Source organism: Chrysemys picta, chromosome 14 (genome assembly GCF_011386835.1).
Source record: "Chrysemys picta bellii isolate R12L10 chromosome 14, ASM1138683v2, whole genome shotgun sequence".
NCBI classification, from domain to species: Eukaryota; Metazoa; Chordata; order Testudines; family Emydidae; genus Chrysemys; species Chrysemys picta.
The window spans coordinates 5,290,314-5,310,886 of NC_088804.1; the positions used below are offsets into that span (position 1 = coordinate 5,290,314).

The window sequence follows — 20,573 nt, forward strand, 5'->3', positions numbered from 1 at the left end:
TAATCACAGACAGAAGTGCCAGCAGTCCCTGGAGCCGGCTACACCAGCACTCTCACCGTCCTTAGCAGCAGCCAAACTAAACTAGAGGCAGCAACGGTGGAAAACTTTAGCAAGGAATTCCCAGGACCAGACACAGGCGTGTTGGAAACACGCACAGGCGCCTCTCGCCGTCCCCAAGCGGATCCCGCCATGGCGAGAGGTCCGTGGGGCCCGGACTCAGCAGCGCGGCTACACTCAATCTAACCAGGCCTCGGGCCAGCGGGGAAGGACAGGAGAAATATCAGCGGGTTTTGCTCTTTGGAGGCACTGGGGCAGTTCAGGCACCGGCACCAATAACCTAGTGCAGTGGTTCCCAGGCCGGGGTACCTCGGGGGGCCATGGCTCGGCTAGAGATGTGTCCGGTTTTACACCAGGCTGCACAGAAAGCACCAGCGAGGTCAGTGCCAGGGCCTGGGGGTCAGTGCCGGGGCCTGTTACGCTGACGGCTGACCCCGGCTGACCCCGGCCCCGGCGAGCCCGGCGGGCGATCAGCTCACAGGGGGTGAAACGTGGGGGCGCAGGGGCTGGGAAGCCCGAGAGCCGCCGGGCCGGGCCGGGTCCGGTCAGTCCCGCCCGCCCCGGGATCCGCACGGGCGGGGTGAGACGGACACGCGTGGGGCGGCCCGTGTCGCCCCGTGGCCCGAGGGAGGTTCCGCGCGCGACGCGCCCCAGCAGCGCGGGGGGGGGGGGGGGGGCGGCCCTCGCCATGGCAACGGGCCGGACCCGCCCCGGCTGCGGGGCTCTTCCGGCGGGCTCCCGTCGTGCCCCGCGGGCGGAAGCGGAAGCGGCCGGGCTGACCGGAGGAGCCGGCGCGGGGAGGCAGATGGCGGAGTCCGGGCCGCAGCCCCTGGGGGCCCCGAGCCGGCACGAGAAGAGCCTGGGGCTGCTCACCACCAAGTTCGTGTCGCTGCTGCAGGAGGCCAAGGACGGCGTGTTGGACCTCAAGCTGGTGCGGGCCGGCGGGGGGCGAGAGCTGGGGGGAGGGGGGCTGTCCCGGGGGGCGAGAGCCGGGGGGAGGGGGGCTGTCCCGGGGGGCGAGAGCCGGGGGGAGGGGGGCTGTCCCGGGGGGCGAGAGCCGGGGGGAGAGGGCTGTCCCGGGGGGCGAGAGCCGGGGGGAGAGGGCTGTCCCGGGGGGCGAGAGCCGGGGGGAGGGGGCGAGAGCCGGGGGCGAGAGCCGGGGGGAGAGGGCTGTCCCGGGGGGCGAGAGCTGGGGGGAGGGGGCTATGGCAGGGGGAGAGGGCTGTCCCGGGGGGCGAGAGCTGGGGGGAGGGGGCTATGGCGGGGGGAGAGGGCTGTCCCGGAGGGGAGAGGCTAGCTGGGGGGTAACTCTCCATGGGGTGTCTGGGGGGGCCGCAGGGGATAGGGTAGCTATTTGTGACAAGGCAGGGGTATCAATCCATGGGGGGGGGCATCGAGAGGGGGCAGGGGGCTATCTGTCCATCAGCGGACAGGGGGTATCTGTCCCTGGGAGGTTGCGGAGGGGCGGGGGGTATCTGTAGGGTGTGAAGTGGTTACCTGGGTTGCCAAGTGGGGGCTGTGTAGGGCCCAAGCTGTTGTGAGGCCAGGATGAGGGGTGCTCTGTTTGGTGCCCTTGGGTGCTAGGCTGGAAGGATGTGCACTAGGGGGAGTAGTGATTAGTGCCATGGGGCTGGGTGTGGGGCTGTGGGCAGAGGGGAGGGGAGGGGTGCAGGGCCTGGGTGGAGCCCTCAGTATCAGCCATATTCCTAGGGAGTAAGTATTTATAAATATGTAAATTTCCCTATCATGAATGCATAGTGACACAGCGTGAAAGGAGTTGCCCCCACCCTTGCAAAAGAGCCACAACCCTGCCCCAGAAAAACTCTTCCAGTGTGCCGTGAAGGCCAGCACACCCGGTCTGTGTCCCCTACAAGGGAAGCAATTTCCAGAGTCAAAGTTCCCATTGCTGAGAGCATAATATCCCAGATCAAATCCAGGACCTGCCCTCCCTAGCATGGTGGCTCGTCTCAGGTTGCAACACAGAGCAACAGCACTAAATGAAGCAGGACCCCAACTTGAAAGGGATACATAGATCAAAATCAACCCCTTGCGTTGTATCCGGGACCTGACAGGAAACCCGTGCAATCTGCAGGGTGCAGGGAAGGCGCCGCTAAGCAAGCGGGGCATGCAGTTCTCCACTAGCTGAAGTTTCCAAATGATCTTTAGGGTTAGCCCCTCGTAGAGCACTCTATCCGCTCCAGGCTGGAGGAGGCAAAGGCCTGGATGCTTGGGGAGGTGGGGAGCAGAGAGGAAATCAGACCATTTCTGGCTGAAGCGCTGGAGAGTGCATGTCCGTGATGAGATGAACATGCATTTTCTCCCATCACTGACACCAAGCTGCATGTTTATGCATCACAAAAGCGCACTGCACAGTCTGTCCCCAAAGCTGGCTCACCCCACCACGTCCGAGATCACGAACGTGCAGCTCACAACACCCTGATGAGCAGCCTTTTCAACGTGGATGATGTTGGGGGGCAGAGAGGGAGATTCAATATGAAAAAAGTTGCTTTGGATAAACTGAAGCTCAGGACGGGGCCTGGAGAGAGGTAGAATGGGGCTGCGAGGGGCAGATTGGAGGGGGTTAAGCTGAATGTCCTTCTGTGGTGCTGGGCTGCAGCCTCTACGCCTGGGAGCTGCTGCTTATCACGTTGGGGTGTTTGTGGGGGGGAGGGGTAGGGTGCTGAAGTGACATTTGGGGTGGGCATCTGCCTCCCAGAACTGTTGGCACCTATGAGAGGCTACTGGCATCCTCCAGGTCAGTAGAGGTGACGTCATTTACCTCAGGTGGTGGCCATGGGGAGAAGCTCCCAGCTGCGTCACTGTCCAGAGAACTAAGCCAGTGGAATGAATGCTCACTCTTCAGACCTGGGTCTCTCTCTGGGGTCGTCTGTCTGGGCAGAGGCACTCTAGGGAGCTGGATGAATCTCCCTGGGATCTGCAGTGCTGCGATTGCTGCTCTAGGCAGAAGGCATGGATGTAGTCATCCACTTGGGAGCTCAGGGAGGGATGACTGAAAACAGGAGGCTTAATAGATCTGGGAAGGGCTGTGGCCTGCTGGCTGAGTGCCGATTGAAGGAAGCACTTTTGCATCCAGGCGTGGCTAGGATGCAGCAGAACTCCTCTCAAGCTGGTCAGAATTTCGTTGATCAAATGTGGGTTTTGCTTTGGTTTTTCTGGAACATGCTGATTTGTCAAAAGTGAAGCTTTTCACAGAACCTGTCCGTTGTGAGGAAACTGTTGTCAGGCAGGTTTTTCAGAACCAGTCCGAGAGAGAGACCTCAGCGTAGCCAATAGCATGGTGGTTAGGACTGAGGTGGATGTCTGAACCACTGGGCTATAGAGTCATTCTCTCTTTCTTTGGCCCAGTGAATATTTCATGGCGTTTAAGGCCGGAAGGGACCACTAGGTCATTTCATCTGAGCCCTGTACAGCACAGGCCACCACGCCACCCAGCCCCAAATGGAACCGCTCCAACAGATCCTCTCTGCTGCGTCACCCTTCGGTCATATTTGGATCTTGCTCTCGCTGAGGCTCCACTCATGGGCAGATAGTGGGAAGTCCAAGTGCCTGTACAGTCCAGGTCCAGTGAATCAGAGATGCAGAGTGACCTGTCTTCTGTATCCTGCTATCAAATACAGTCCAAAGGCTGTCGCTCTCTCCCCAGAATTCTGTGGTACCTCCATCAGGGAGCCCTTGAGACAGATCAACAATTACTCATTACTGCCTTTCTGTCCTGGGAGGGAAAATAACAGAGCTAAGCAAATACAGCCATACCTACCTCTCCTGTGGCCTGCAGAGGAGTCATCCGTGCCTTGTACTGTGTGGTATTGAAGGTAGCCTATGGGTAGAGAATTGGCATAGACGCTTTATCCTTGTCCATTGGAGATCTTTGTTCAGAGTAAGCAACACAGTCTCCATCTCATACCTGTGCCTAAACCTAGGTCTTGTCTACACATGAAAGTTCTACCAGTGCAACATGCATCAGTGGAGTTACACCCATATATATCACACCAGCTGTGTGTGTTCACACTGGTGATCTCTGTCTGGTGTCAGGCATGTGCAGGAGGTGACCAAATATGTTTACATTCTGTCAGAAAAGTGGTGTGTTTGCTTCAGAAATGGCTGGCAAATGGGAGTCACGTTTGTCAGCATCATTGCAACAGATGCGTGGCTTCGGGAGCACTGCTGTGTAGAAAGGTGGCCAGACATGTCTGTTCTGCAAGATCCAGTGCAGTGTGGCACTGGGTTTGTTCGTACAGACAAGTGATGCGTCCACATTGGCCCAGCACCGATGTAATACCTGCTTATGCGGGGTTACTTGGGATGGGAGCTGGAGTCAAGGGACTCGTGTGTTAACGTGCAGCAGTTCCTGCCAACCGAAGGACAGTTCCACCAGTGGAACCTTCTTGTATGGACACTGGGCCCTACATCCAAGAGAGTCAAGGAAATCGGAGAACTTTGGGTTGTACAAGAGCTGCCTCGTCACAGCCTCCCTAATCTGCTTAAAAAAAGAATAGAGCCGGGGCTGAAATTTTGAGGGCCAAGGGGTGGCTTTTTGTGCATGGGCTGAACAATGCCCATTTGAGAGATGCTGGCGGCTCACCTGAGGGAGGTGGTGACACTTTCCACCCAGCGTCATGGAAGTCAGGTGGAAAAGGCCTGTGAGACTATCTAGCCCATCTCCCTGACAGTGCAGAACTGTTGCCTTTAGTAGACCCACTTTCTTCTCTCTTCCCCACACCTCCCCATTCCCTTCCTTCTTACCCTCTGGGTTTGACCAGTCAAGAGCATGCATCCAGTTTGCAGGTCGCCACACAAAGCTTCCCTAGAACGTCTAGCCTCAGATGGGTGTAACGTGTATTCCCCTCCCAACATGGCATTGTCCTGGAGATGAGCCGTCCGCATGGAGTCCAAAGGAGCTGGGGAGGTGGCTGGGTTTGGTGTGTGACTGATGAGGTGTTAGTGGGTTGAGAAATTGGATTGTGGGGCAGATCGAGTCAGTAACTGTGGGTCAAATCAGTGATAGTTATGATGTGCCTGGGAACAGTGTCTGATCTGTAATTTGAAAAGTGGGGGCACAAAGGACATGCGGTGGGAAGCAGCGGGGGCGGATCTGTAATTGGGGTGATGTAATGTCCGTGGCCGTGGGGGGCAGAGTGTAACTGGGAATTTCTGGAGTCAGCCGTCCACCTCTAACCCCCAGGCAGCGGATACCTTGGCTGTGCGGCAGAAACGGCGAATCTACGACATCACAAATGTTCTAGAGGGCATTGGGCTGATCGAGAAGAAATCCAAGAACAGTATCCAGTGGAAGTGAGTGACTGAGATGCTCTGAGAAGTGTGGGGGGATTCTGGGAGAAGAGTTCTTCTCAATGCTCCTCTCACTTTGAGGCCTTGCCCACAATCCACTCTCTGTTTCCCACTCTGAAATTTCCCACCCTTGCTACCGCTGGCGCAGCTCCACCTGCGGCGGGAATGGTGGCAGAGGTAGTAGAGCCATGGCTTCAAGCATCGGTTGGCATGCTGAGTGCAGTGTCTGCCAGCTGGTCTACGCTAGCGCTCCCCTAGCTGAGCCGCGCCAGTAGTGGCTGTGGGGAATTGGAGGGGGAAATGCTAGTGTACACACGGGAGCCATTTCTCCAGCGGCTGAGGCATGTAGGTGTTGCTTCGGGTGCATGCTAGCTACTTGCAGGGGCTTTGACCAGAACAGATGCCTCCACCCTTACCCTGGTGTTGAGAGAGGAAGGATTCTGCCCCCAGTAGGAGGGTAGGCTTTGACCCTCTTGTACTGGAAGGAGGCTTTGGTGGGGAGATGGGAGGTCTGGGGCCTCTGACCCTGGTGTACGATGGGAGAAGGTGAGGGGAGCTGGGGGCTCTAGCTGTGGTGCTGGAGAATGGGTTTGGCACTGCTGGGAGCTGGGGAGGTGTGGAAGAGCTGGGCTCCAACCTCTGTGTCAGGAGAGGGCTGGGGGTGGCTCCTCGTTCCAAGGCGGTGCAGTCAGTGCCCTCTGCAAGTTTTTTATTTTCTCCCTTAATGAGGCTGGGCCACTCATTCCTCTCTCTGTCTGCACAGAGGTGTGGGCCCGGGCTGCAACACCCGCGAGATAGCCCACAAACTCATTGAGCTGAAGGCGGAGATAGAGGACCTGGAGCAGCGCGAACAGGAGCTGGAGCAGCAGAAGATGTGGGTCCAGCAGAGCATCAAAAACGTCACCGAAGACGTACAGAACAGCAGATATCCTTTCAGCCCCCCCCCCAGCTCCCAGTTCGGTTCCTGCTGCTCTCCCTCTTCCTCCCCCGGGCTGGCTGCAGGCTGGCTGGGCCTGAAGGGACGGTTGCCTCTCCCTCCAGTACTAATGAGCTTTCATGTCTATAGCACTTTCTCATCAAATCCCGCAAAGCATTGCACAAATGTAACTTGCACAGCACCTAGCAGGATGGGCTCCTGGGAGTACGCTCGGACAAATAATTCGTAATAATAGCCAGCCCTGAATGCATCCACGTCTGGGGTAGCACGCAGCAGCTGATTAACAGCGTGCTGTAACATGACCCAGCAGCAAGTAAAGCAAACTATCCATGTGCCCCTGCAGGGAATGTTTGGGGAGGCAAGTATAATCACCTGGGTTGGAATTTCCCCAGGACCACTGGGGACTGCTCCACCTTTGGGGAAGGTGTGTTAGGAGGTTCAGAGATCACTTCTGGCCCTGTGGTGTCCCCTAGCACCATGTTGAGGCATCGCTTCAGGACAGAAATGCCTCTTTCTGACTCATCATTGCTACGTTCTCAGGCAGGTGGTCTCTGTGAGCGCTAACCCTGCTGCAGGTAGACCTCCTCTGCAGACCACTTCAGAGGCTCTGGTGCGGGCATTTAGCTTCTTCTAGGAATTCCATTGTCTGCATGCAGGAAGGAGACACTACACCAGGTGCTCTTTGAATTCTGTGTCCCCACAGGAAGCTGCACCTTTTCTCCTTAACCACAGGAACGTTAGCCTATGTGACGCACGAAGATATCTGCAAGTGCTTCACAGGTGAGGAGATGGTGCTGGGCCCCTGACTGATCTCCCGTGGCCTGAGGCAGCAGACCTACCTGGCTGTCCCAGCTGTGCTCCCCCATTTCCCAGGAGGGAGATGGCTGGTCCCCAAGATGTGCTCTCTGTGTCCTCCGTGAAGAGACAGTCCTGCATCTTCTCCCACAACCCCAGGGATCAGCTGCCACTAAATTCAAGCTGCATCTTTGCAGTCAGAGGAGTCCTATCTGGGAGTGGGACTGTTCTGTGCAAGGTGTAACCATAGAATTCCAAGAGCACACTTGTAGTAGGGGGCTGTCTGCTCTGTCCCTTTGTATCTGGGGCCATGTTATCCCACGGGGCAAGTTTTTAATTGCAGGATTTCAGCTTTCCTTGGCAGGTCATCCCTTCCTAGGGAAGCCATAGCAGAACCCTCCCCAGGGCCGAGATGCGCTGCTTGCCAGCTGGAGGCCTTTGCATATGACTGAGAAGAGCCGGCATTCCTTTTTCTTTGCCTCATTTGTACAAATAAATACCTTTATTTCAAAGGCCCTGGTAGATCCAAGGCCCTACGTGATTTCGCCTCCCCCTGACTGTTTGCTCCTATTTCTTTCAGCGTTCCTCCCAGTCCTCTTTCCTTAGTGCACCTTCCGTTGTCCTCCCCTCTCTTGACTCTGCGCCTGACCTCATGTTGCTTCCTGGGCTTGCAACAGTTTCTCTACCTACTCACCAAACTCTTTCTCTCTTCTCCTCAAGAGCCACCTTCTTCCTGGAATCTTCTCTCGTTTTCCTTCCAGTAACTTGTGCACAGCAACCCTCAGCTTCCTGCTGTGCCATGTCTGGTCTCTGACTCCTTGGGGCAGGGATTGTGTAAGGCACCAAATAACTTGTAATCGCATGGGAGGATGTGATGGGACAGAAGTAGACAAATGTTGTGTGGTAGCCATTATGCGTGGGAGGCAATTGAGGTGCAAGAGCCCAAGTCTTTTAAAAGAGTCCAGCGGTTGCTTGACACTCCTGCTCTTCAGAGCAGATTTACATCTGAAGCCAAACCTCACTCTGCAGTGGGAAGGCCTTGCAGCTGGACTCGAGGTCACTGATTGTATTTTTGGGAGCGGATCTGAATTATCCAACTGTTTTAAAACAGACATCTCAGCCTGTCTCCTCTTGGTATTACAGGGTGATCCCAGCTGGCCTCCCAGGGGTGAAGCTAATCTCTGTGTAGCCAGAAAACATACCTTGGGTCGGAGACCTGACTTTCCACTCTTGGTGATCTTTGGAAAGCTGCTTTGCTGGGTCTCTTGTATCACAGCCTTGTACTTCAGGCTGAATTCCAACTTCCATTCCACCTTGCCTCCTTTTCTCAGGAAATGACTTGTGGGCTGAAGTTTCCCATGTTTGGCCCTATCTCAAATGTGAATTTGTTTTGAAAAACTGAATGAAAATAGGTTGCGCGGTTTCTTAGACTGAGTGGAAAAAATACCGATTTACCTTATGTCGCTAGCTTAAAATTTTCACTCAAACTCGAAAAAGATCAAGGCACAAACATCAGACTTGGCTTGTTTCTTGAGATTTAAAGTTCAAGGCAAATTTGAAACCTGTTTCAATAATTGTAGTAACATTGAAAGTTTGGAATTTAAGCCTGTACTTTAGGACTCTTCTGTCCATATTTTAATGTGTTTTAAAGATGTATTTGGTAAGGATAAATTGCTGAAGATTCTTCACTTTTCAAACGCCACAAGATTTGGCAGTAACTTTTGTAAGCCAGGTTGCTTTGGGCCAGGGAATTTACAAGGAGAGCCGTTAGCTACTGGGCTGAGATCAAAGAACTTTCTCTCCCACTGTTCTTCCTTTTTTGTGACTTTTGGGATTTTCCTCCCTTTTACCTATTTTTATTAATAAACCATGAGAAGTTAAAGGCAAAAAACGAATTCGTGCCATGTAAAGGCTGAAATGTCAGTCACACAGAGGCCAGCATGAGTGCAGCTGTGCTGCGTGGGTATGATAGTTCTAGTCTTGTTTTCTGTGTTAAACGTGAACTCATGTGGTGTTGGTGCCAGCCAGAGCTGACGGAAGGTGTGCAGTGTAGCTAAATTAGTACTACGGGAGAAGCAGGAATGCTGGGAATTTCCTGCTTACTGGTGGCTCGATATTGCACAAAGCTGACTTGTTTTCAGTTCCTATGACTGCGTGCACATCTTTGGAAAGAAAGGTGTTAAACATCAAAGATCCTTCAAGGCGGTGGCATTCCCAGTTCAGCTCAGCACATGCTGGGTATGGGCCCCAACTGCTCCCTTTCTTGCTAACTTCAATAACTCACATAAACTTTGACCTGAACTTGGCTGTTTCTGGAGTCACTCCCTGCCCAGGTCTCTATCCCTGTCCCTAGCTCCCTTTTCCTCTGGAGACACTCAAACCATCTTTTCTTGCTACCAGAGTCCTAGCACTCAACATAAGAGCTCTGAATCGCTGGCAGGGTCCTAGGACAGCTACCTGGAGATCATATCTGAGTGTGCGCGCGCGCTCTCTCTCTCACTCTCACACACACACACACACACAAAGGATGAAAGCTTTGGAGTCAAGTGTCTGCGATCCTGTGTTGGCCCTACTGACAGCTGTTGCTGGACTCAGCATCTGTCTGATTTCTGAGTTTCGCTCCCTGCCTGCTTGCTGTCCTGTTGGCCGTTTCATTAGTTGCTATGGGGCACGTTTAAAAACCAGCGCAAACAGTGTTAATCCACGTAACTCCCTGTTCCTTTGGCTCAGCGCTTGGTGACTGTGGAAACTGAACTGGGGCCTGGTGCAGAGACTAGCCCTTCCTCGGGAATCCGGCTGTGTCAGAGGGCTGAGCTGCAGTGCTGGGGCAAGAGGGGGAATCTCCAGGGAGGAGGAAGGGCATGCCACTCAGGATGCCCATACAAAGTGTTCTCGGATCATCCTGGTCCTGCCCTGGGAGGGACCTCCATGAGGTCTGAGTGCGTGCGCTCCTGCCCGTAGCGCTCTGTTTTCTGTATTTGTTTAGTGTGTTGGGCCAGGGGTGCATTGTGAAGGATGGATGGTGATTCCCCAGGAAGGCATGGTGGCCCAGCCCTGGTTGGTGGGAGTGCGCAGGAGTTCTCCCGGGAGGGGCTGGGTGAATGACAACCCACAGTGGGCTCAGCAGCCAGAGGTATCCCTTCGAGCGCTGACCAGTCTGTTTTCACAGGAGACACCCTCCTAGCAATTCGAGCCCCGTCAGGCACTCGGTTGGAGGTTCCCATTCCGGAGGTGGGTGCTGTGTTCGATCAGGCTGGGATGGAGGTGGCCTGGGATGGCTGGAGTTACTGGAAGGATGTGGGCATGGCTTGCTTGCTGTGCTGTTGGGGGGGAGGAGGATCATTCCGAGTGTGCTGGAGTAGGGGTAGCTGTGGGAGGAGAGGGAGCAGCTGTCTGAGGGAGGGAGGCGCTCCTGTAGCATGCTGAGCCATTCCAGAGCGCGGATATTGCCCCGGGAAGCTAAAGTCCTGGTTTGAGGACTGCTGTTAATTGTATCTGGGTACTTTGCTTCCTGATTTCCTCAGGGCCTGAATGGACAGAAGAAATATCAGATCCATCTGAAAAGCACTAGTGGTCCAATTGATGTCCTCCTCGTAAACAAAGATGCTTTGAGCTCCCCCCCTGTGGTGCTCCCTGTCCCTCCCCCTGAAGACCTCATTCAGTGCCAGCCAGTTGTGCCCGCTAAACCACAGAGATCGCCTGTTGCCCACTTCCAGGAGGCATCTGTCCCCAGCAGTACGCACCCGTCCACGCCCACACCGACCAGCACTCAGGACCACAGCCCGGCTGCACAGAAAACAACGAGCCCAGGTGAGCAAGGAGTGGGCTGGTGGCCAGGCGAGTGGGAAGGTACCAGCTAGGAATGGGGGAGGGTTTTTAGAAGCACTTTGGAGTTCATATGGGAATGCTTCCGAATGTCCAGATACAGCTAAACGTGGATCTCCCCCGTCCCTGCCAGAGTTGTTCTGTAGTCCATTGGATCCTCCCAGCTCCGCCCTACGTCTTCCATGACCAATGGGCTGTGGGCGTATATGGGAGCTGAAGTGCAATGACTAGAGCACTGAGTCAGTAAATTCCAGCCCTTACCTCCTGTTCTGGTTGGGGCCAGGCTGGCCGTCCCCTCACTGCAGTGACCCCCCTGCTACCTCCCAGCCAGCCAGCTGGGAGTGTGATGGAGACAGTGCTCTCAGCCAGCAAGATGCCAGCAGGTGCTGGGGGCAGTGACAGCCTCTGGGGGCAGTAGGAGAGTTTAGGACAGGGAGTCTGTGTGCTAGGGACGCAGGCTCGTCCGGGGGAGAGAGAACCAGGCAGAAAGCCGTCTGTCTGTGGACGTGCCAGTGTCTGTTGCACTTAGGCCAGGTTTGTTAATGAGGGGGCAGCGGCTGGATTTGCTGGGGGCTGTGGCTGCTGCTTTGGGGTCACGTATTCTGGAGTCCCCTGAAATCCGCCTCTCCCCCCCTTCCCCCGTTTGTAACAGAATCCAGCGTTTCGGCAGCAGAGTCCAAGAGCAGCAGCGACTTTGACCCTCTCAGCTCAGTGGCCGCGCCAACCAGCCAGCCGCCGGTGTTAGATACGCAGCCGCTCCAGTCATCTGCCTCGCTAGACAGCAGCTCCGTCCTGCCCAATCCCTCTACCTCCTTTGAGCCAATCAAGCCAGATCCCACAGAGAGTGAGTATGGCCTTGGGGGACTCTGCCGCAGCCAAGGGGCTGAAGTGCTGTTGGCGCTGCCCAGACAGGGCTGAGCTCTGCTTTGCTTTCTGCTGAGAGGCTTCAGTCAAGCCTTGCAAGCTGGGATCTCAAGGCAGGGGCAGGCAGATCCCTGCACCCCCAGGGGAGCTGTGTGCACGGCAGCGGCGAGGGTGAAAAAGCTGGCGGAGATGGCTCTCTGGTGAGACGCTGTTTACTGTCTGCGTTCTGAGGCTGGTAGCAGACGCTCTGACCCGAGAGGTCCCTTCTGGACCCCCATCTATCCTTCCCGTTACCTGCCAGCGGTGCAGGGTTCTCCCCTAACAGTCCCTTCTGCAGTGCTTTGTCCAGTTGAGTTCCTCAGTCCAGGGGGACTTTCAGCCATTCCCTTGGGACTGTTCCCTAGTCTGGGAGGGTTCTCCTGATAACTAGCCTCCCTCTTCTCTTAATTCCCTCCCAGTCCTCAGGGTTAGTCACACTGAGTCTGTCTGTAGGGACATTCATCTAAGGTATTCACACTGCTCTGCTGAGAGATCCATGGGCATCACTTTGCCGCCCCAGATGCACAGCCTGCTCCGGGATGGGACCTGCCGGCTGTTTCACGCAGTGCGGCAGCGTAAGCTGGAAGTGGAGCCATATCCCTCTAGGGACGTGAGAGAAGCTGAGCTGGACTACAGCCCGGCACTGCAAACAGCCTGGCTCTGTGGGGAAGGGCTGGGGGCTCTTTACTGACAAGCAGCCAGAACGCTCGTTCTGTTTCCTTTCCAGAGCACAGCTGCCCTGCCGCCCTGTGGTGGCTCTGGAGTCACCCTGGGGGCAGAGCCCCTGTGCTGAATTGCCAGCCCCTAGAAATTCCACAGGCTGAGCCGGAAGGGTTTGAAGAGGAAAGGAGAGGGTGCGTGGCAGGGGGAGGCGGCCCACGCTGTTGTGCCTGAAGCAGGCTGAGAGGAGGCAATGGGGAACCAGGAGAGGAGGGAGTGAGGCGGGAGAGCAGAGACGCAGGTGGGGTGAGAGTCTCCACTGCTTCCATTGATGGGCCTGGTCAGGAGACACAGGCCATTGCATGGACCCCACCCCGTAGTGTTGGTATTCCATGCTGTGGCCAGAGAGGGTGGGGGGGCCAGTTGTGAGGGTGCTTGCCTGGGACTCTGGGGGTCTGGGTTCAGTTCCCTGCTACACTAAAGACTGCGTGTGTGTGACCCTGAGCCAGTCACTCAGCCTCAGTTCCCACACCTGTGTGATGTGTGTGATAGCCCGGCCGCGCTGGGGTTGAAGACACGTTCGTTAAAGAATGCAAGGGGCTCAGGGGGCTCATGAAGTGGCCCGTAGATAGGAAGAGCTCTGGGCCGCATATCCAGGAGCTCAAGAGGGACCAAGGGAGGGATTCCCAGGGTTGGGGTCGCACTATGTTAACTGATGGCTCCGCAGGCCACAGCTGTGAGAGCTCCTCAAGGTTTAGGCCTTGCTGACTTGGTCTTGTGGTGTGTCCTGGTGACTAATTGAAGTGGCTGTGGCTGTGGTGAAAAGCATCAGACAGACTAGGACATAGGGCGGAAGGAGGGCCAGGGGAGAACAGTATGACAAGGAAGAATGGGGAGACTGAGATAAGGAATGGGTCCAGTGTCTGGCTGTGGAATAGTCTCCAGGGAGCTGCTTGGTTTGCTGAAGGCCAGGCTGGACAGAGCACTAGGTGAGCAGAACTCTGTGTGCAGAGTGACCTGATGTCTTGATTTTATAGGGCTAGTCCCGATTTTGGGGTCTTTTTCTTCTATAGGCTCCTATTACCTCCCAACCCCTGTCCTGATTTTTCACACTTGCTGTCTGGTCACCCTATCTGTGTGCTCCTCCTTCCTTTGACCTAGACTTGTACTCCCGAATCTGAGCTGATGTTCAGGGGGGAAAACACACTTGCCCTCTTGGTTGTGAAGAGAGCCTTGAAAACATGACCCAGGTGTCACTGCTGCAGTTGTGCGTTCCTGAGTCTGCAGACAGCCTGAAACAACAGCTCAGAGAGTAGTAAACCTCCAGCTTCTTAGTATAAATGAAGCTGCTGCAGAATTTTCAGCTGGCAGCACCAGCGGGGGATGGAATGCAGGGCGCCTGGTGCCTACTTTACCTTCAGCTTGCCATGTTGTCTGGCCCACTCACTGTCTGGGAGCAAGCTGTCCAGGCAGGCAGGGGGGCGAGCTCTTCTGGGTCACTGCCTCTCTCGTTTCTCTGAGTCTGGGACCCTCCCTCTGCAGAGCCCCTGTTTCCGAGCAGGGGGTGGTGTCCCCCTCCAGGGATGTGGGTTGGTGGTTGCCTGGATGTGTCACGCCCAGTTGTGGGGACTCGGATGGATGGCAAGCCATGTGCTGGGAGAACGCGCACTGGGAAGTGTGCTGGGCCACAGTGTGGGTGACTGAGGACGGGGGCCCTAGGCGGGGTTGGCGTGTGCTGTTGTATTTCAGACCTTGCATGGTGCAATGCCAACTAATCTGGTTCATTGTCTTTACACAGTGCTGGAACTTCCCAAAGAACTCTCGGAGATGTTTGATCCAACACGAGGTACACTGATCCCTCCCCACCCCTGCTGCCCTCCCTGTGCTCAGGGGAGAAGGGCTCTGTTCTCCCTCCTTTTCTCAGCTCTCCTCTACTGGTCCTTGGCACAAGAAGGAGGCTGTGCACAGGAGTCCTTTCAGGTTCCTCTCGGGACCTGGTTGTATAAGGCACCTGCAGTCTCTGTGCTTACTAGATGCTGAGCGACCTCTGCTGGAGGCTTCTGGGGTGACAGCGGTTAATTTGTTCAGACTGCCACCGTCTATACTGGTGACCAGTGCTGCCAACAAACGGGCATTGCCAGCGCATCAGACATGGACCGAATCTCCCCCTCGACCCCCATACTAACATAAAATGGTGCCCTAGCCTCCCCTCCTGCCTGCCCGCGTCTGGACTAAGATGATCAGTCAGACCCTGCTGGTATTGTTTCAGTTGTGCACACAGGCCTAGTGGAGTGGGGGACCGGCCTAGACTAGTCTCTGCTCTCTGCAGTCCCCCACAGTGGTTGTACTGGTGCTACCGGAGACTGGCCATGGCGGGTTGTGGCTCTCGTCTCGCCCAGCTCAGACACTGTCCCGTTGGCATCATGGGTTAAAAAGCCTGGGGCCGTTGGCTAATCCCCCGCAGCGCTGAGTGATGCAGCTGAACACTGGTACCAAGGGTGAGGCATGCTAAGGAAGTCAGTCTAATGTAGGCAACATGGGCTTCCCGTTGCTGGTTCTTCTCACCGGAGCTGCTCTCTTGAACCCCTGGCATGGTGCTTCCTGGCCTTGCTGTGGAGATGCCAGCTGGCCTGGCTGCCTCCAGAGAACAAGCTGAGCACACGCCGCTGCTTTGCAGCACCGGGGCACGTCAACCAAGTGCAGCACATAGTGTGTCCCGCTGCCATTCGGCAGGTCGCCGCACAAGAGCGGTCTCCGTGAAGCGCTCCACTCACCCTCCCAGGCCTGCCGGGCGGGCTTCAGTCACATGTTGTGAGCTCCCAGAATAGACTCCGCTGGTGGCCCATGAAACCCTCTGTGCCAAATCCACATGTCCAGCACCCCTCTGTGCTTTGGGCTCCCCCTGCCAGAGCATGCGTGTGTGACACAGGTGAAATGCAACCAGGCAGCAAATCAGGCTGTGCTGTATGGGCCGGATAAACAGCTGTAGCACCCCAGCCTGCCCTTCCTAGCCCACTGCTGGCAGATGTGCTGTGCCGGTACACAGCGAGCGCCATGCCAGTGCCCGCAGGAGATAAATACTCCCTGTTCTGTGCGATGTTTTCCATGATGTGGAGAGGGAATGCCCCAGATCCTGCAGGGAAGGTAAATGCAGCAGCAGGAGAAAGGTGCAGTTTACCTCGGGGGCTGCTGGTGAGACGTCCGTAGAACAGTCTCTTTAAAACAACTGGTTTGTGCAGTGCTAAAGCATAGGTTTGACATGCGCAGTGACTACTGGACCCAGAGAGATGGGGCCTGCAGCAAATCTCCCTCCGACCTTCGCGTCTCTGCGTTTAACAGTAACATGGCCTGGGTGCTGGGTTGGTACTGATGGCTGGGCAGTTAAAGTTCCTGCCCACTGGCGTGCAGAGGAAGGCCAGGAGGCGTCCTGTTTTTCATTTTATATGTGTAGCTTCATAGCTTACTGTTTGGTTTTCAATCATCCCACCAAGCAAGCAGGATCTCGGCCGTGCCCGTGTTACCATTGCTGTAGGAGACTTAACAACGTGGATTTTGTATTTAATTTCCCCTTTTTTAAGAAAAAGGAAAAAATCCTGCATGGTTTTTGTTTTGCAATTCCCTCTTTGCTATGCTGAATCGGCTGGGGGAGGGGCAGTGCTTCTGTGGCTGTTTGCAGACCATCTTCTGGGGAGCGGGGAAGCAACGCATCGTGCATGTGGCTGTCCAGGAGTATTGATTGTCCTAGGAGCTAGTTGGTAAAATCTCTTTGTAGGTGCACATGGGCACAGCTTAGGTCGAAACCTGTTCACATTTTGACGACTGTCTTGGTTAATGGAGAGAGAGAGAGAGAGAGAGACCGTGATCAGACGCGTGTTTTTAATTGCTTAGTTTTTATTTTTCTCTCCCTCCCCAGTAAATCCCCTGCCCCCACACATGCAAGCAGTCACTTGTCCTCAGTGAGGACTGCAAACTTGCCAAGTTTCAGTGGGCCTACTTTAAAAAGAGACTGCAGCAAAAATGGCTAAAGAAGTGTTTGGAATATGTTTAGGCTGGGGAAAATGTGCATTTCTGGTACTGTCCCCGACCTGGGCCAGCTGGGGGCGCTGTCCCGGGGACAAGGCTCAGTCCCAGACCTGCACCAGCTGGGAGCGCGGTCACAGGGTTTGTCATGCTGGAGCAGGCACAAGAATCTTGCAGGATTTCTTGGCCCAGTTTCCCTCTGCCATGGAGTTAATGGCTCGAGTCCTGCGCTCCTATTTGCTCCAGAGCTACCTGTAGTTCAGGTCTGAGACTTGGCTTCTGTGATACTGGGAGGAAAGAACTTGGGGGAGGGGAAGGGTATTGAGGAAAAGCGAGACTAGGCGCTTGGAAAGCAGAGTGCGCCCCTCACCCTGCTGTCTCCCCCAGAATGTATGAACTCCGAGCTGCTGGAAGAGCTGATGTCGTCCGAAGGTGAGTTGCTGGGTTTTGTTGCCTCCAAACTCTCTCTCTCTTTTGGGGGGTGGGAGTGGCTGTCGTTTGTACGACGTCTGGCATTCGGGGGGCAGCCCCACACTGTCTGGCACTCGGTCCCCCCTCGCCTCAGGCAGAAGAACTCTGAGGACAGACTCTGCCCTCCATTTCCTCTCCTGCAAAGGAGGAGTGGGATGAGTGTGAGCTGAGGTCTCCCTGTGACAGGACTCGGAGGCTCCAATCGGGGGTGGTAGGTGGGATGGTTCCTGGGTTTGTGAACAGCAGGACCCTGCTTTCTCTTCAACAGTATTTGCTCCCTTGCTCCGCCTGTCCCCTCCCCCCGGAGACCACGACTACATCTACAACCTGGATGAGAGCGAAGGCGTCTGCGACCTCTTTGACGTGCCTATCCTCAACCTCTGACTGCCCGGTGCAGCGGCCGGGCTGGTGAACGGACTGGTTTGTAGCTGGCTTTGGAAAGTCTCCTTCGGATTCCTTTTGTGCTAGTGCTGGAGGAGAGTCAGAGGGGCTCTTGGCCGGACTAGAACCAAGACATGGACTTATGGACTGGGAGCCTCCCCGTAGCTTCTCTCTTCCCGTGTTGCACATGCCAAGTCCTCGAGTTACCTCATCCCGCTGCATCTGTCTCTCCACTGGATCTCAGGCCTCTTTCGAAAGGCTCCGTGTTTGAACCTTCCCCGTACAGCTTTGCCCATGTGCCTCTCAGAGCTTCCTCCCATCCGCATGCCTTGGATTTCCTGCACTTCCACAGGCACTTTGTGTCTCCTAGGCATCAGCTGCTAGACAGCGTCTCAGTCTGATGGCCAGAAGTAGTTAGCTGAACCCATCAGTGGGCAGCAGCCTCGGCCCCTCTCCGATTAGGGTGGCCATGCTCGGCTGTGAGCTCTGGTCCACAGTGACTCCAGTTAGTTCATTTGACAAGTGACAAGCAATTGGCAGCTGCTGGCCGTGCTGCTCCTGGGGTCCAGGAGCTGAGCTAAGTCCTGCATTCCCCTCGCTCTGCCCCCCCTCCGCCCCCGCCCCGCAGAGTTGGCGATCCTGCATCAGGCCTTGTTAGTTAAACCTCTGTGCTGATGCATGAAGAGGCTCCATTCCCACTCCCTCTCCTGGAGCTGTGCTGAGGGGCCGTTTTTTCTGACGTCTGGGAATCAGTCTGTCCTCCCCGCCTTGCGCTCGAGCCTGGGTTGGCGTGGACCCATTTGGTAGCACTTTGCCATGACAAGTTGGGTCTGTTTTGCTGAAGCACAGACAGCAACGTCCTCTGAGGCAGACCAAGCATCTGCTCCAGGGCGGGGCTTGCCAGTGTGTTAGGGGTTCTTCCCCTGGGGCCGGATGCCTTTGCTTTCCATTCCTGAGCTGGTGGCAGGGTGCTACCTGGTGTGATGCTCTCTCTGCGTCTCCCCCCTCCCACCCAGCTTTTCCTCATCCCTTGTTAATGAAAGGTCTCCTGTAATTTTTGGCGATTTGAGGCGCTCTCTGCCTTGCATGCCTCTGAATGTTGGCCATTGGAGTAGAAAGCCCCTCTGCAGGTCTCTGGGTTTGCACTGTTTGCCAGGCTCCACCTCCCCCGATTCTGGATTTGAGAAAATCTGAGCTTTGCACTTTTCTGGAACATCCGACTGCAGCAGCTCTCCTGCTTCTGCTGGCTGCAGAGCTGCTGGGGCTGGATCTAGCAGTGCCACTGCCCTCAGCAAACTGGCTATCCTCTAGCCGCCCCCCCAAACGGTCGACTGCTCCCGTCAGCTGCCTGGTCTGTCTGGAGGATAGAGCCAGCTCTGACTGCTGCCCAGTCAGGAGATCCGGCGGGGAATGCTCCCTTAGAGAACAGGTATTGGAAACCCTAGAGGAGCAGGTGGGGGCTGGAGTGTCTCTTTTCCCGGTTCCGCTGCCAGCAGTGAGCAGCTAGTACTGGAGAGAGAGATGAAGGTCCCAGAGGGACAATAGGTCTCCAAATCCAGTTCCTAAACCTCGCTCCTCTTTTGCATGGGAGCTGCTTGGAACCTGGGGGGCCAGCGTGTGCATTAGCCTAGACTCCTTGGCCTTTGTGAGTAGCTAGAGTTCTCTGTGTACTGCCTGGCCTTGCTCTCTCCTTCAAGCTGTTGATCTCTTGCCATCAGTTAGATGATGTTTGGAAAAGATATTTAGTGAGAATTTACAGTAACAAATGAACTTGGATTCGTATATAAAGATTATTTTTATACCTTTTGCAGCAAAAGAAAATTGCCTGTAATATTTGTACAGTGTTCTCGGAGTGAATAAACTGAACCTTTCAGAGCCGCCTGTCAACCCTTGGCACAACCAAGCGTCGTCCAGTTGGCCATTTCTGCATTAGCTGCCCTCTGAGTGCTGGGCTTGGCGGCCTGCAGGCCTCGAGATGGGATACCCTCACTTCCGGGGGGCTCCTGGACCTGCTGCTGTTCACCAGCTGTGGCCGGTCTATAGTTGGGGTTAGTGTGAGCATTTTACAGTTGTCAGTTTATGTGTGGGGACATATCCACTGCTCGGACCAAGAAGTGAGGAAATCCTTGGCTGGGGCCTGTGTCCCTGGAGCTCTAACCACTAGGGACAGAGGCCAGCAGGGCCATCTCCTGCGCATGTGCTGTGCCCCGCATACCCGTGCGGAGGTGCAGTCTGCTCTGTACCTGGCCGTGATGGCAGGGGGAGGGGGCTCGAAAACATTCGGTTTAAGAGCGGCTTATCTGGGTTTAGCGTCTCCTGGCTCTTAACCAGTTGAAGCCAGAGCTCACTGGCCTGCTTTATGCTGAAGAACCGTGTGCAGGTAACTAACTGGGTATGGATCCGCCCTCCCTTCCGAGCTGAGAGCGGACCTTGGTCCTGGGCCCCGGGGAACCTGTTCCCCCTTCCCCGACGAGGGCTGGGCAGCGGGAGCAGGCAGCAACTGGCATGCACAGGTGGCCATGAAAAAATGGGACCCTGACTTAGAACTAGTCCTGCTGCCATGGGGGGGGGGGGGGGGGGGCTGAGCCACAGACCAGCCCAGGAGGGAGCCAGGGCTTGGCCTAAGTGCCCCAGGATGCACGGAGATCTGCATCTGAAGAAGTGGGTTTTTTACCCACGAAAGCTTATGCACAAATAAATCTGTTTAGTCTCAGAAACAAAAGGGCACAGTAAAAGAACCCAAAATGTATTTATTTCATTGAATTATTTCAGGTGCACCGCTCCTGAGACTTGCAGTCTTGTGGTTACTCCATCATGGGGTTGTATATCTAAAGTAAATATTACAGTAGAAATTTGCCATTGAGAAGCACGTCATATAAGATAATATAGGGGCCTTTAGTCAGGGCCAGCTCTACCATTTTTGCTGCCCCAAGCAAAAAAAAAGCTGCCTGGACTGTGCCACCCCAAGAATGGACAGAATGCCGCCCCTTAGCATGTGCCGCCCCAGGCCTGTGCTTCCTCCTCTGGTGCCTGGAGCCGCCCTGCTTTAGTGAATATTTGAGAACCGCGGTTTGCACACAAGTGAGGATGTGAAAAAGCAGGAGGGGCTGCTGCAGAGAAAGGTAACATTGGTGGATCAAAGGAAACCGAAGAAGTTTTGAGAGGACCAGCAGAACTCGGTCTGCCTTAAAGTCACATGAGCTCAAAGAATAAA

At 55.4% G+C, this 20,573-nt stretch overlaps 1 protein-coding gene across 2 annotated transcripts; it reads left to right on the forward strand.

Annotated features, from left to right (window-relative positions):
- The first annotated feature begins 773 nt into the window (after window positions 1-773).
- E2F4 (E2F transcription factor 4) lies at window positions 774-19,234 on the forward strand. Of its 2 annotated transcripts, none has more exons than XM_065567558.1 (10): window positions 774-988; window positions 5,261-5,370; window positions 6,131-6,288; window positions 7,037-7,084; window positions 10,269-10,330; window positions 10,624-10,909; window positions 11,577-11,768; window positions 14,286-14,333; window positions 16,895-16,939; window positions 17,247-19,234. In XM_065567558.1, exons 1-10 carry the CDS (start codon window positions 863-865, stop codon window positions 17,360-17,362), a joined length of 1,191 nt encoding a protein of 396 aa, XP_065423630.1. In that variant the 5' UTR covers window positions 774-862; the 3' UTR covers window positions 17,363-19,234. The 2 variants fall into 2 exon arrangements, with proteins under 2 accessions (XP_065423630.1, XP_005310159.1); XM_005310102.4 differs by having other exon boundaries at window positions 775-988; window positions 6,131-6,292; window positions 7,041-7,084.
- The last annotated feature ends 1,339 nt before the right edge of the window (window positions 19,235-20,573 follow it).

Excerpts from the sequence above, each read along its gene's own strand:
- E2F4 (XM_065567558.1), top strand. The coding sequence starts at position 863 with ATGGCGGAGTCCGGGCCGCAGCCCCTGGGGGCCCCGAGCCGGCACGAG. Across the intron at positions 989-5,260 it reads GCGTGTTGGACCTCAAGCTG|GCAGCGGATACCTTGGCTGT; the intron begins GTGCGGGCCGGC and ends TCTAACCCCCAG. Across the intron at positions 7,085-10,268 it reads TATCTGCAAGTGCTTCACAG|GAGACACCCTCCTAGCAATT; the intron begins GTGAGGAGATGG and ends CTGTTTTCACAG.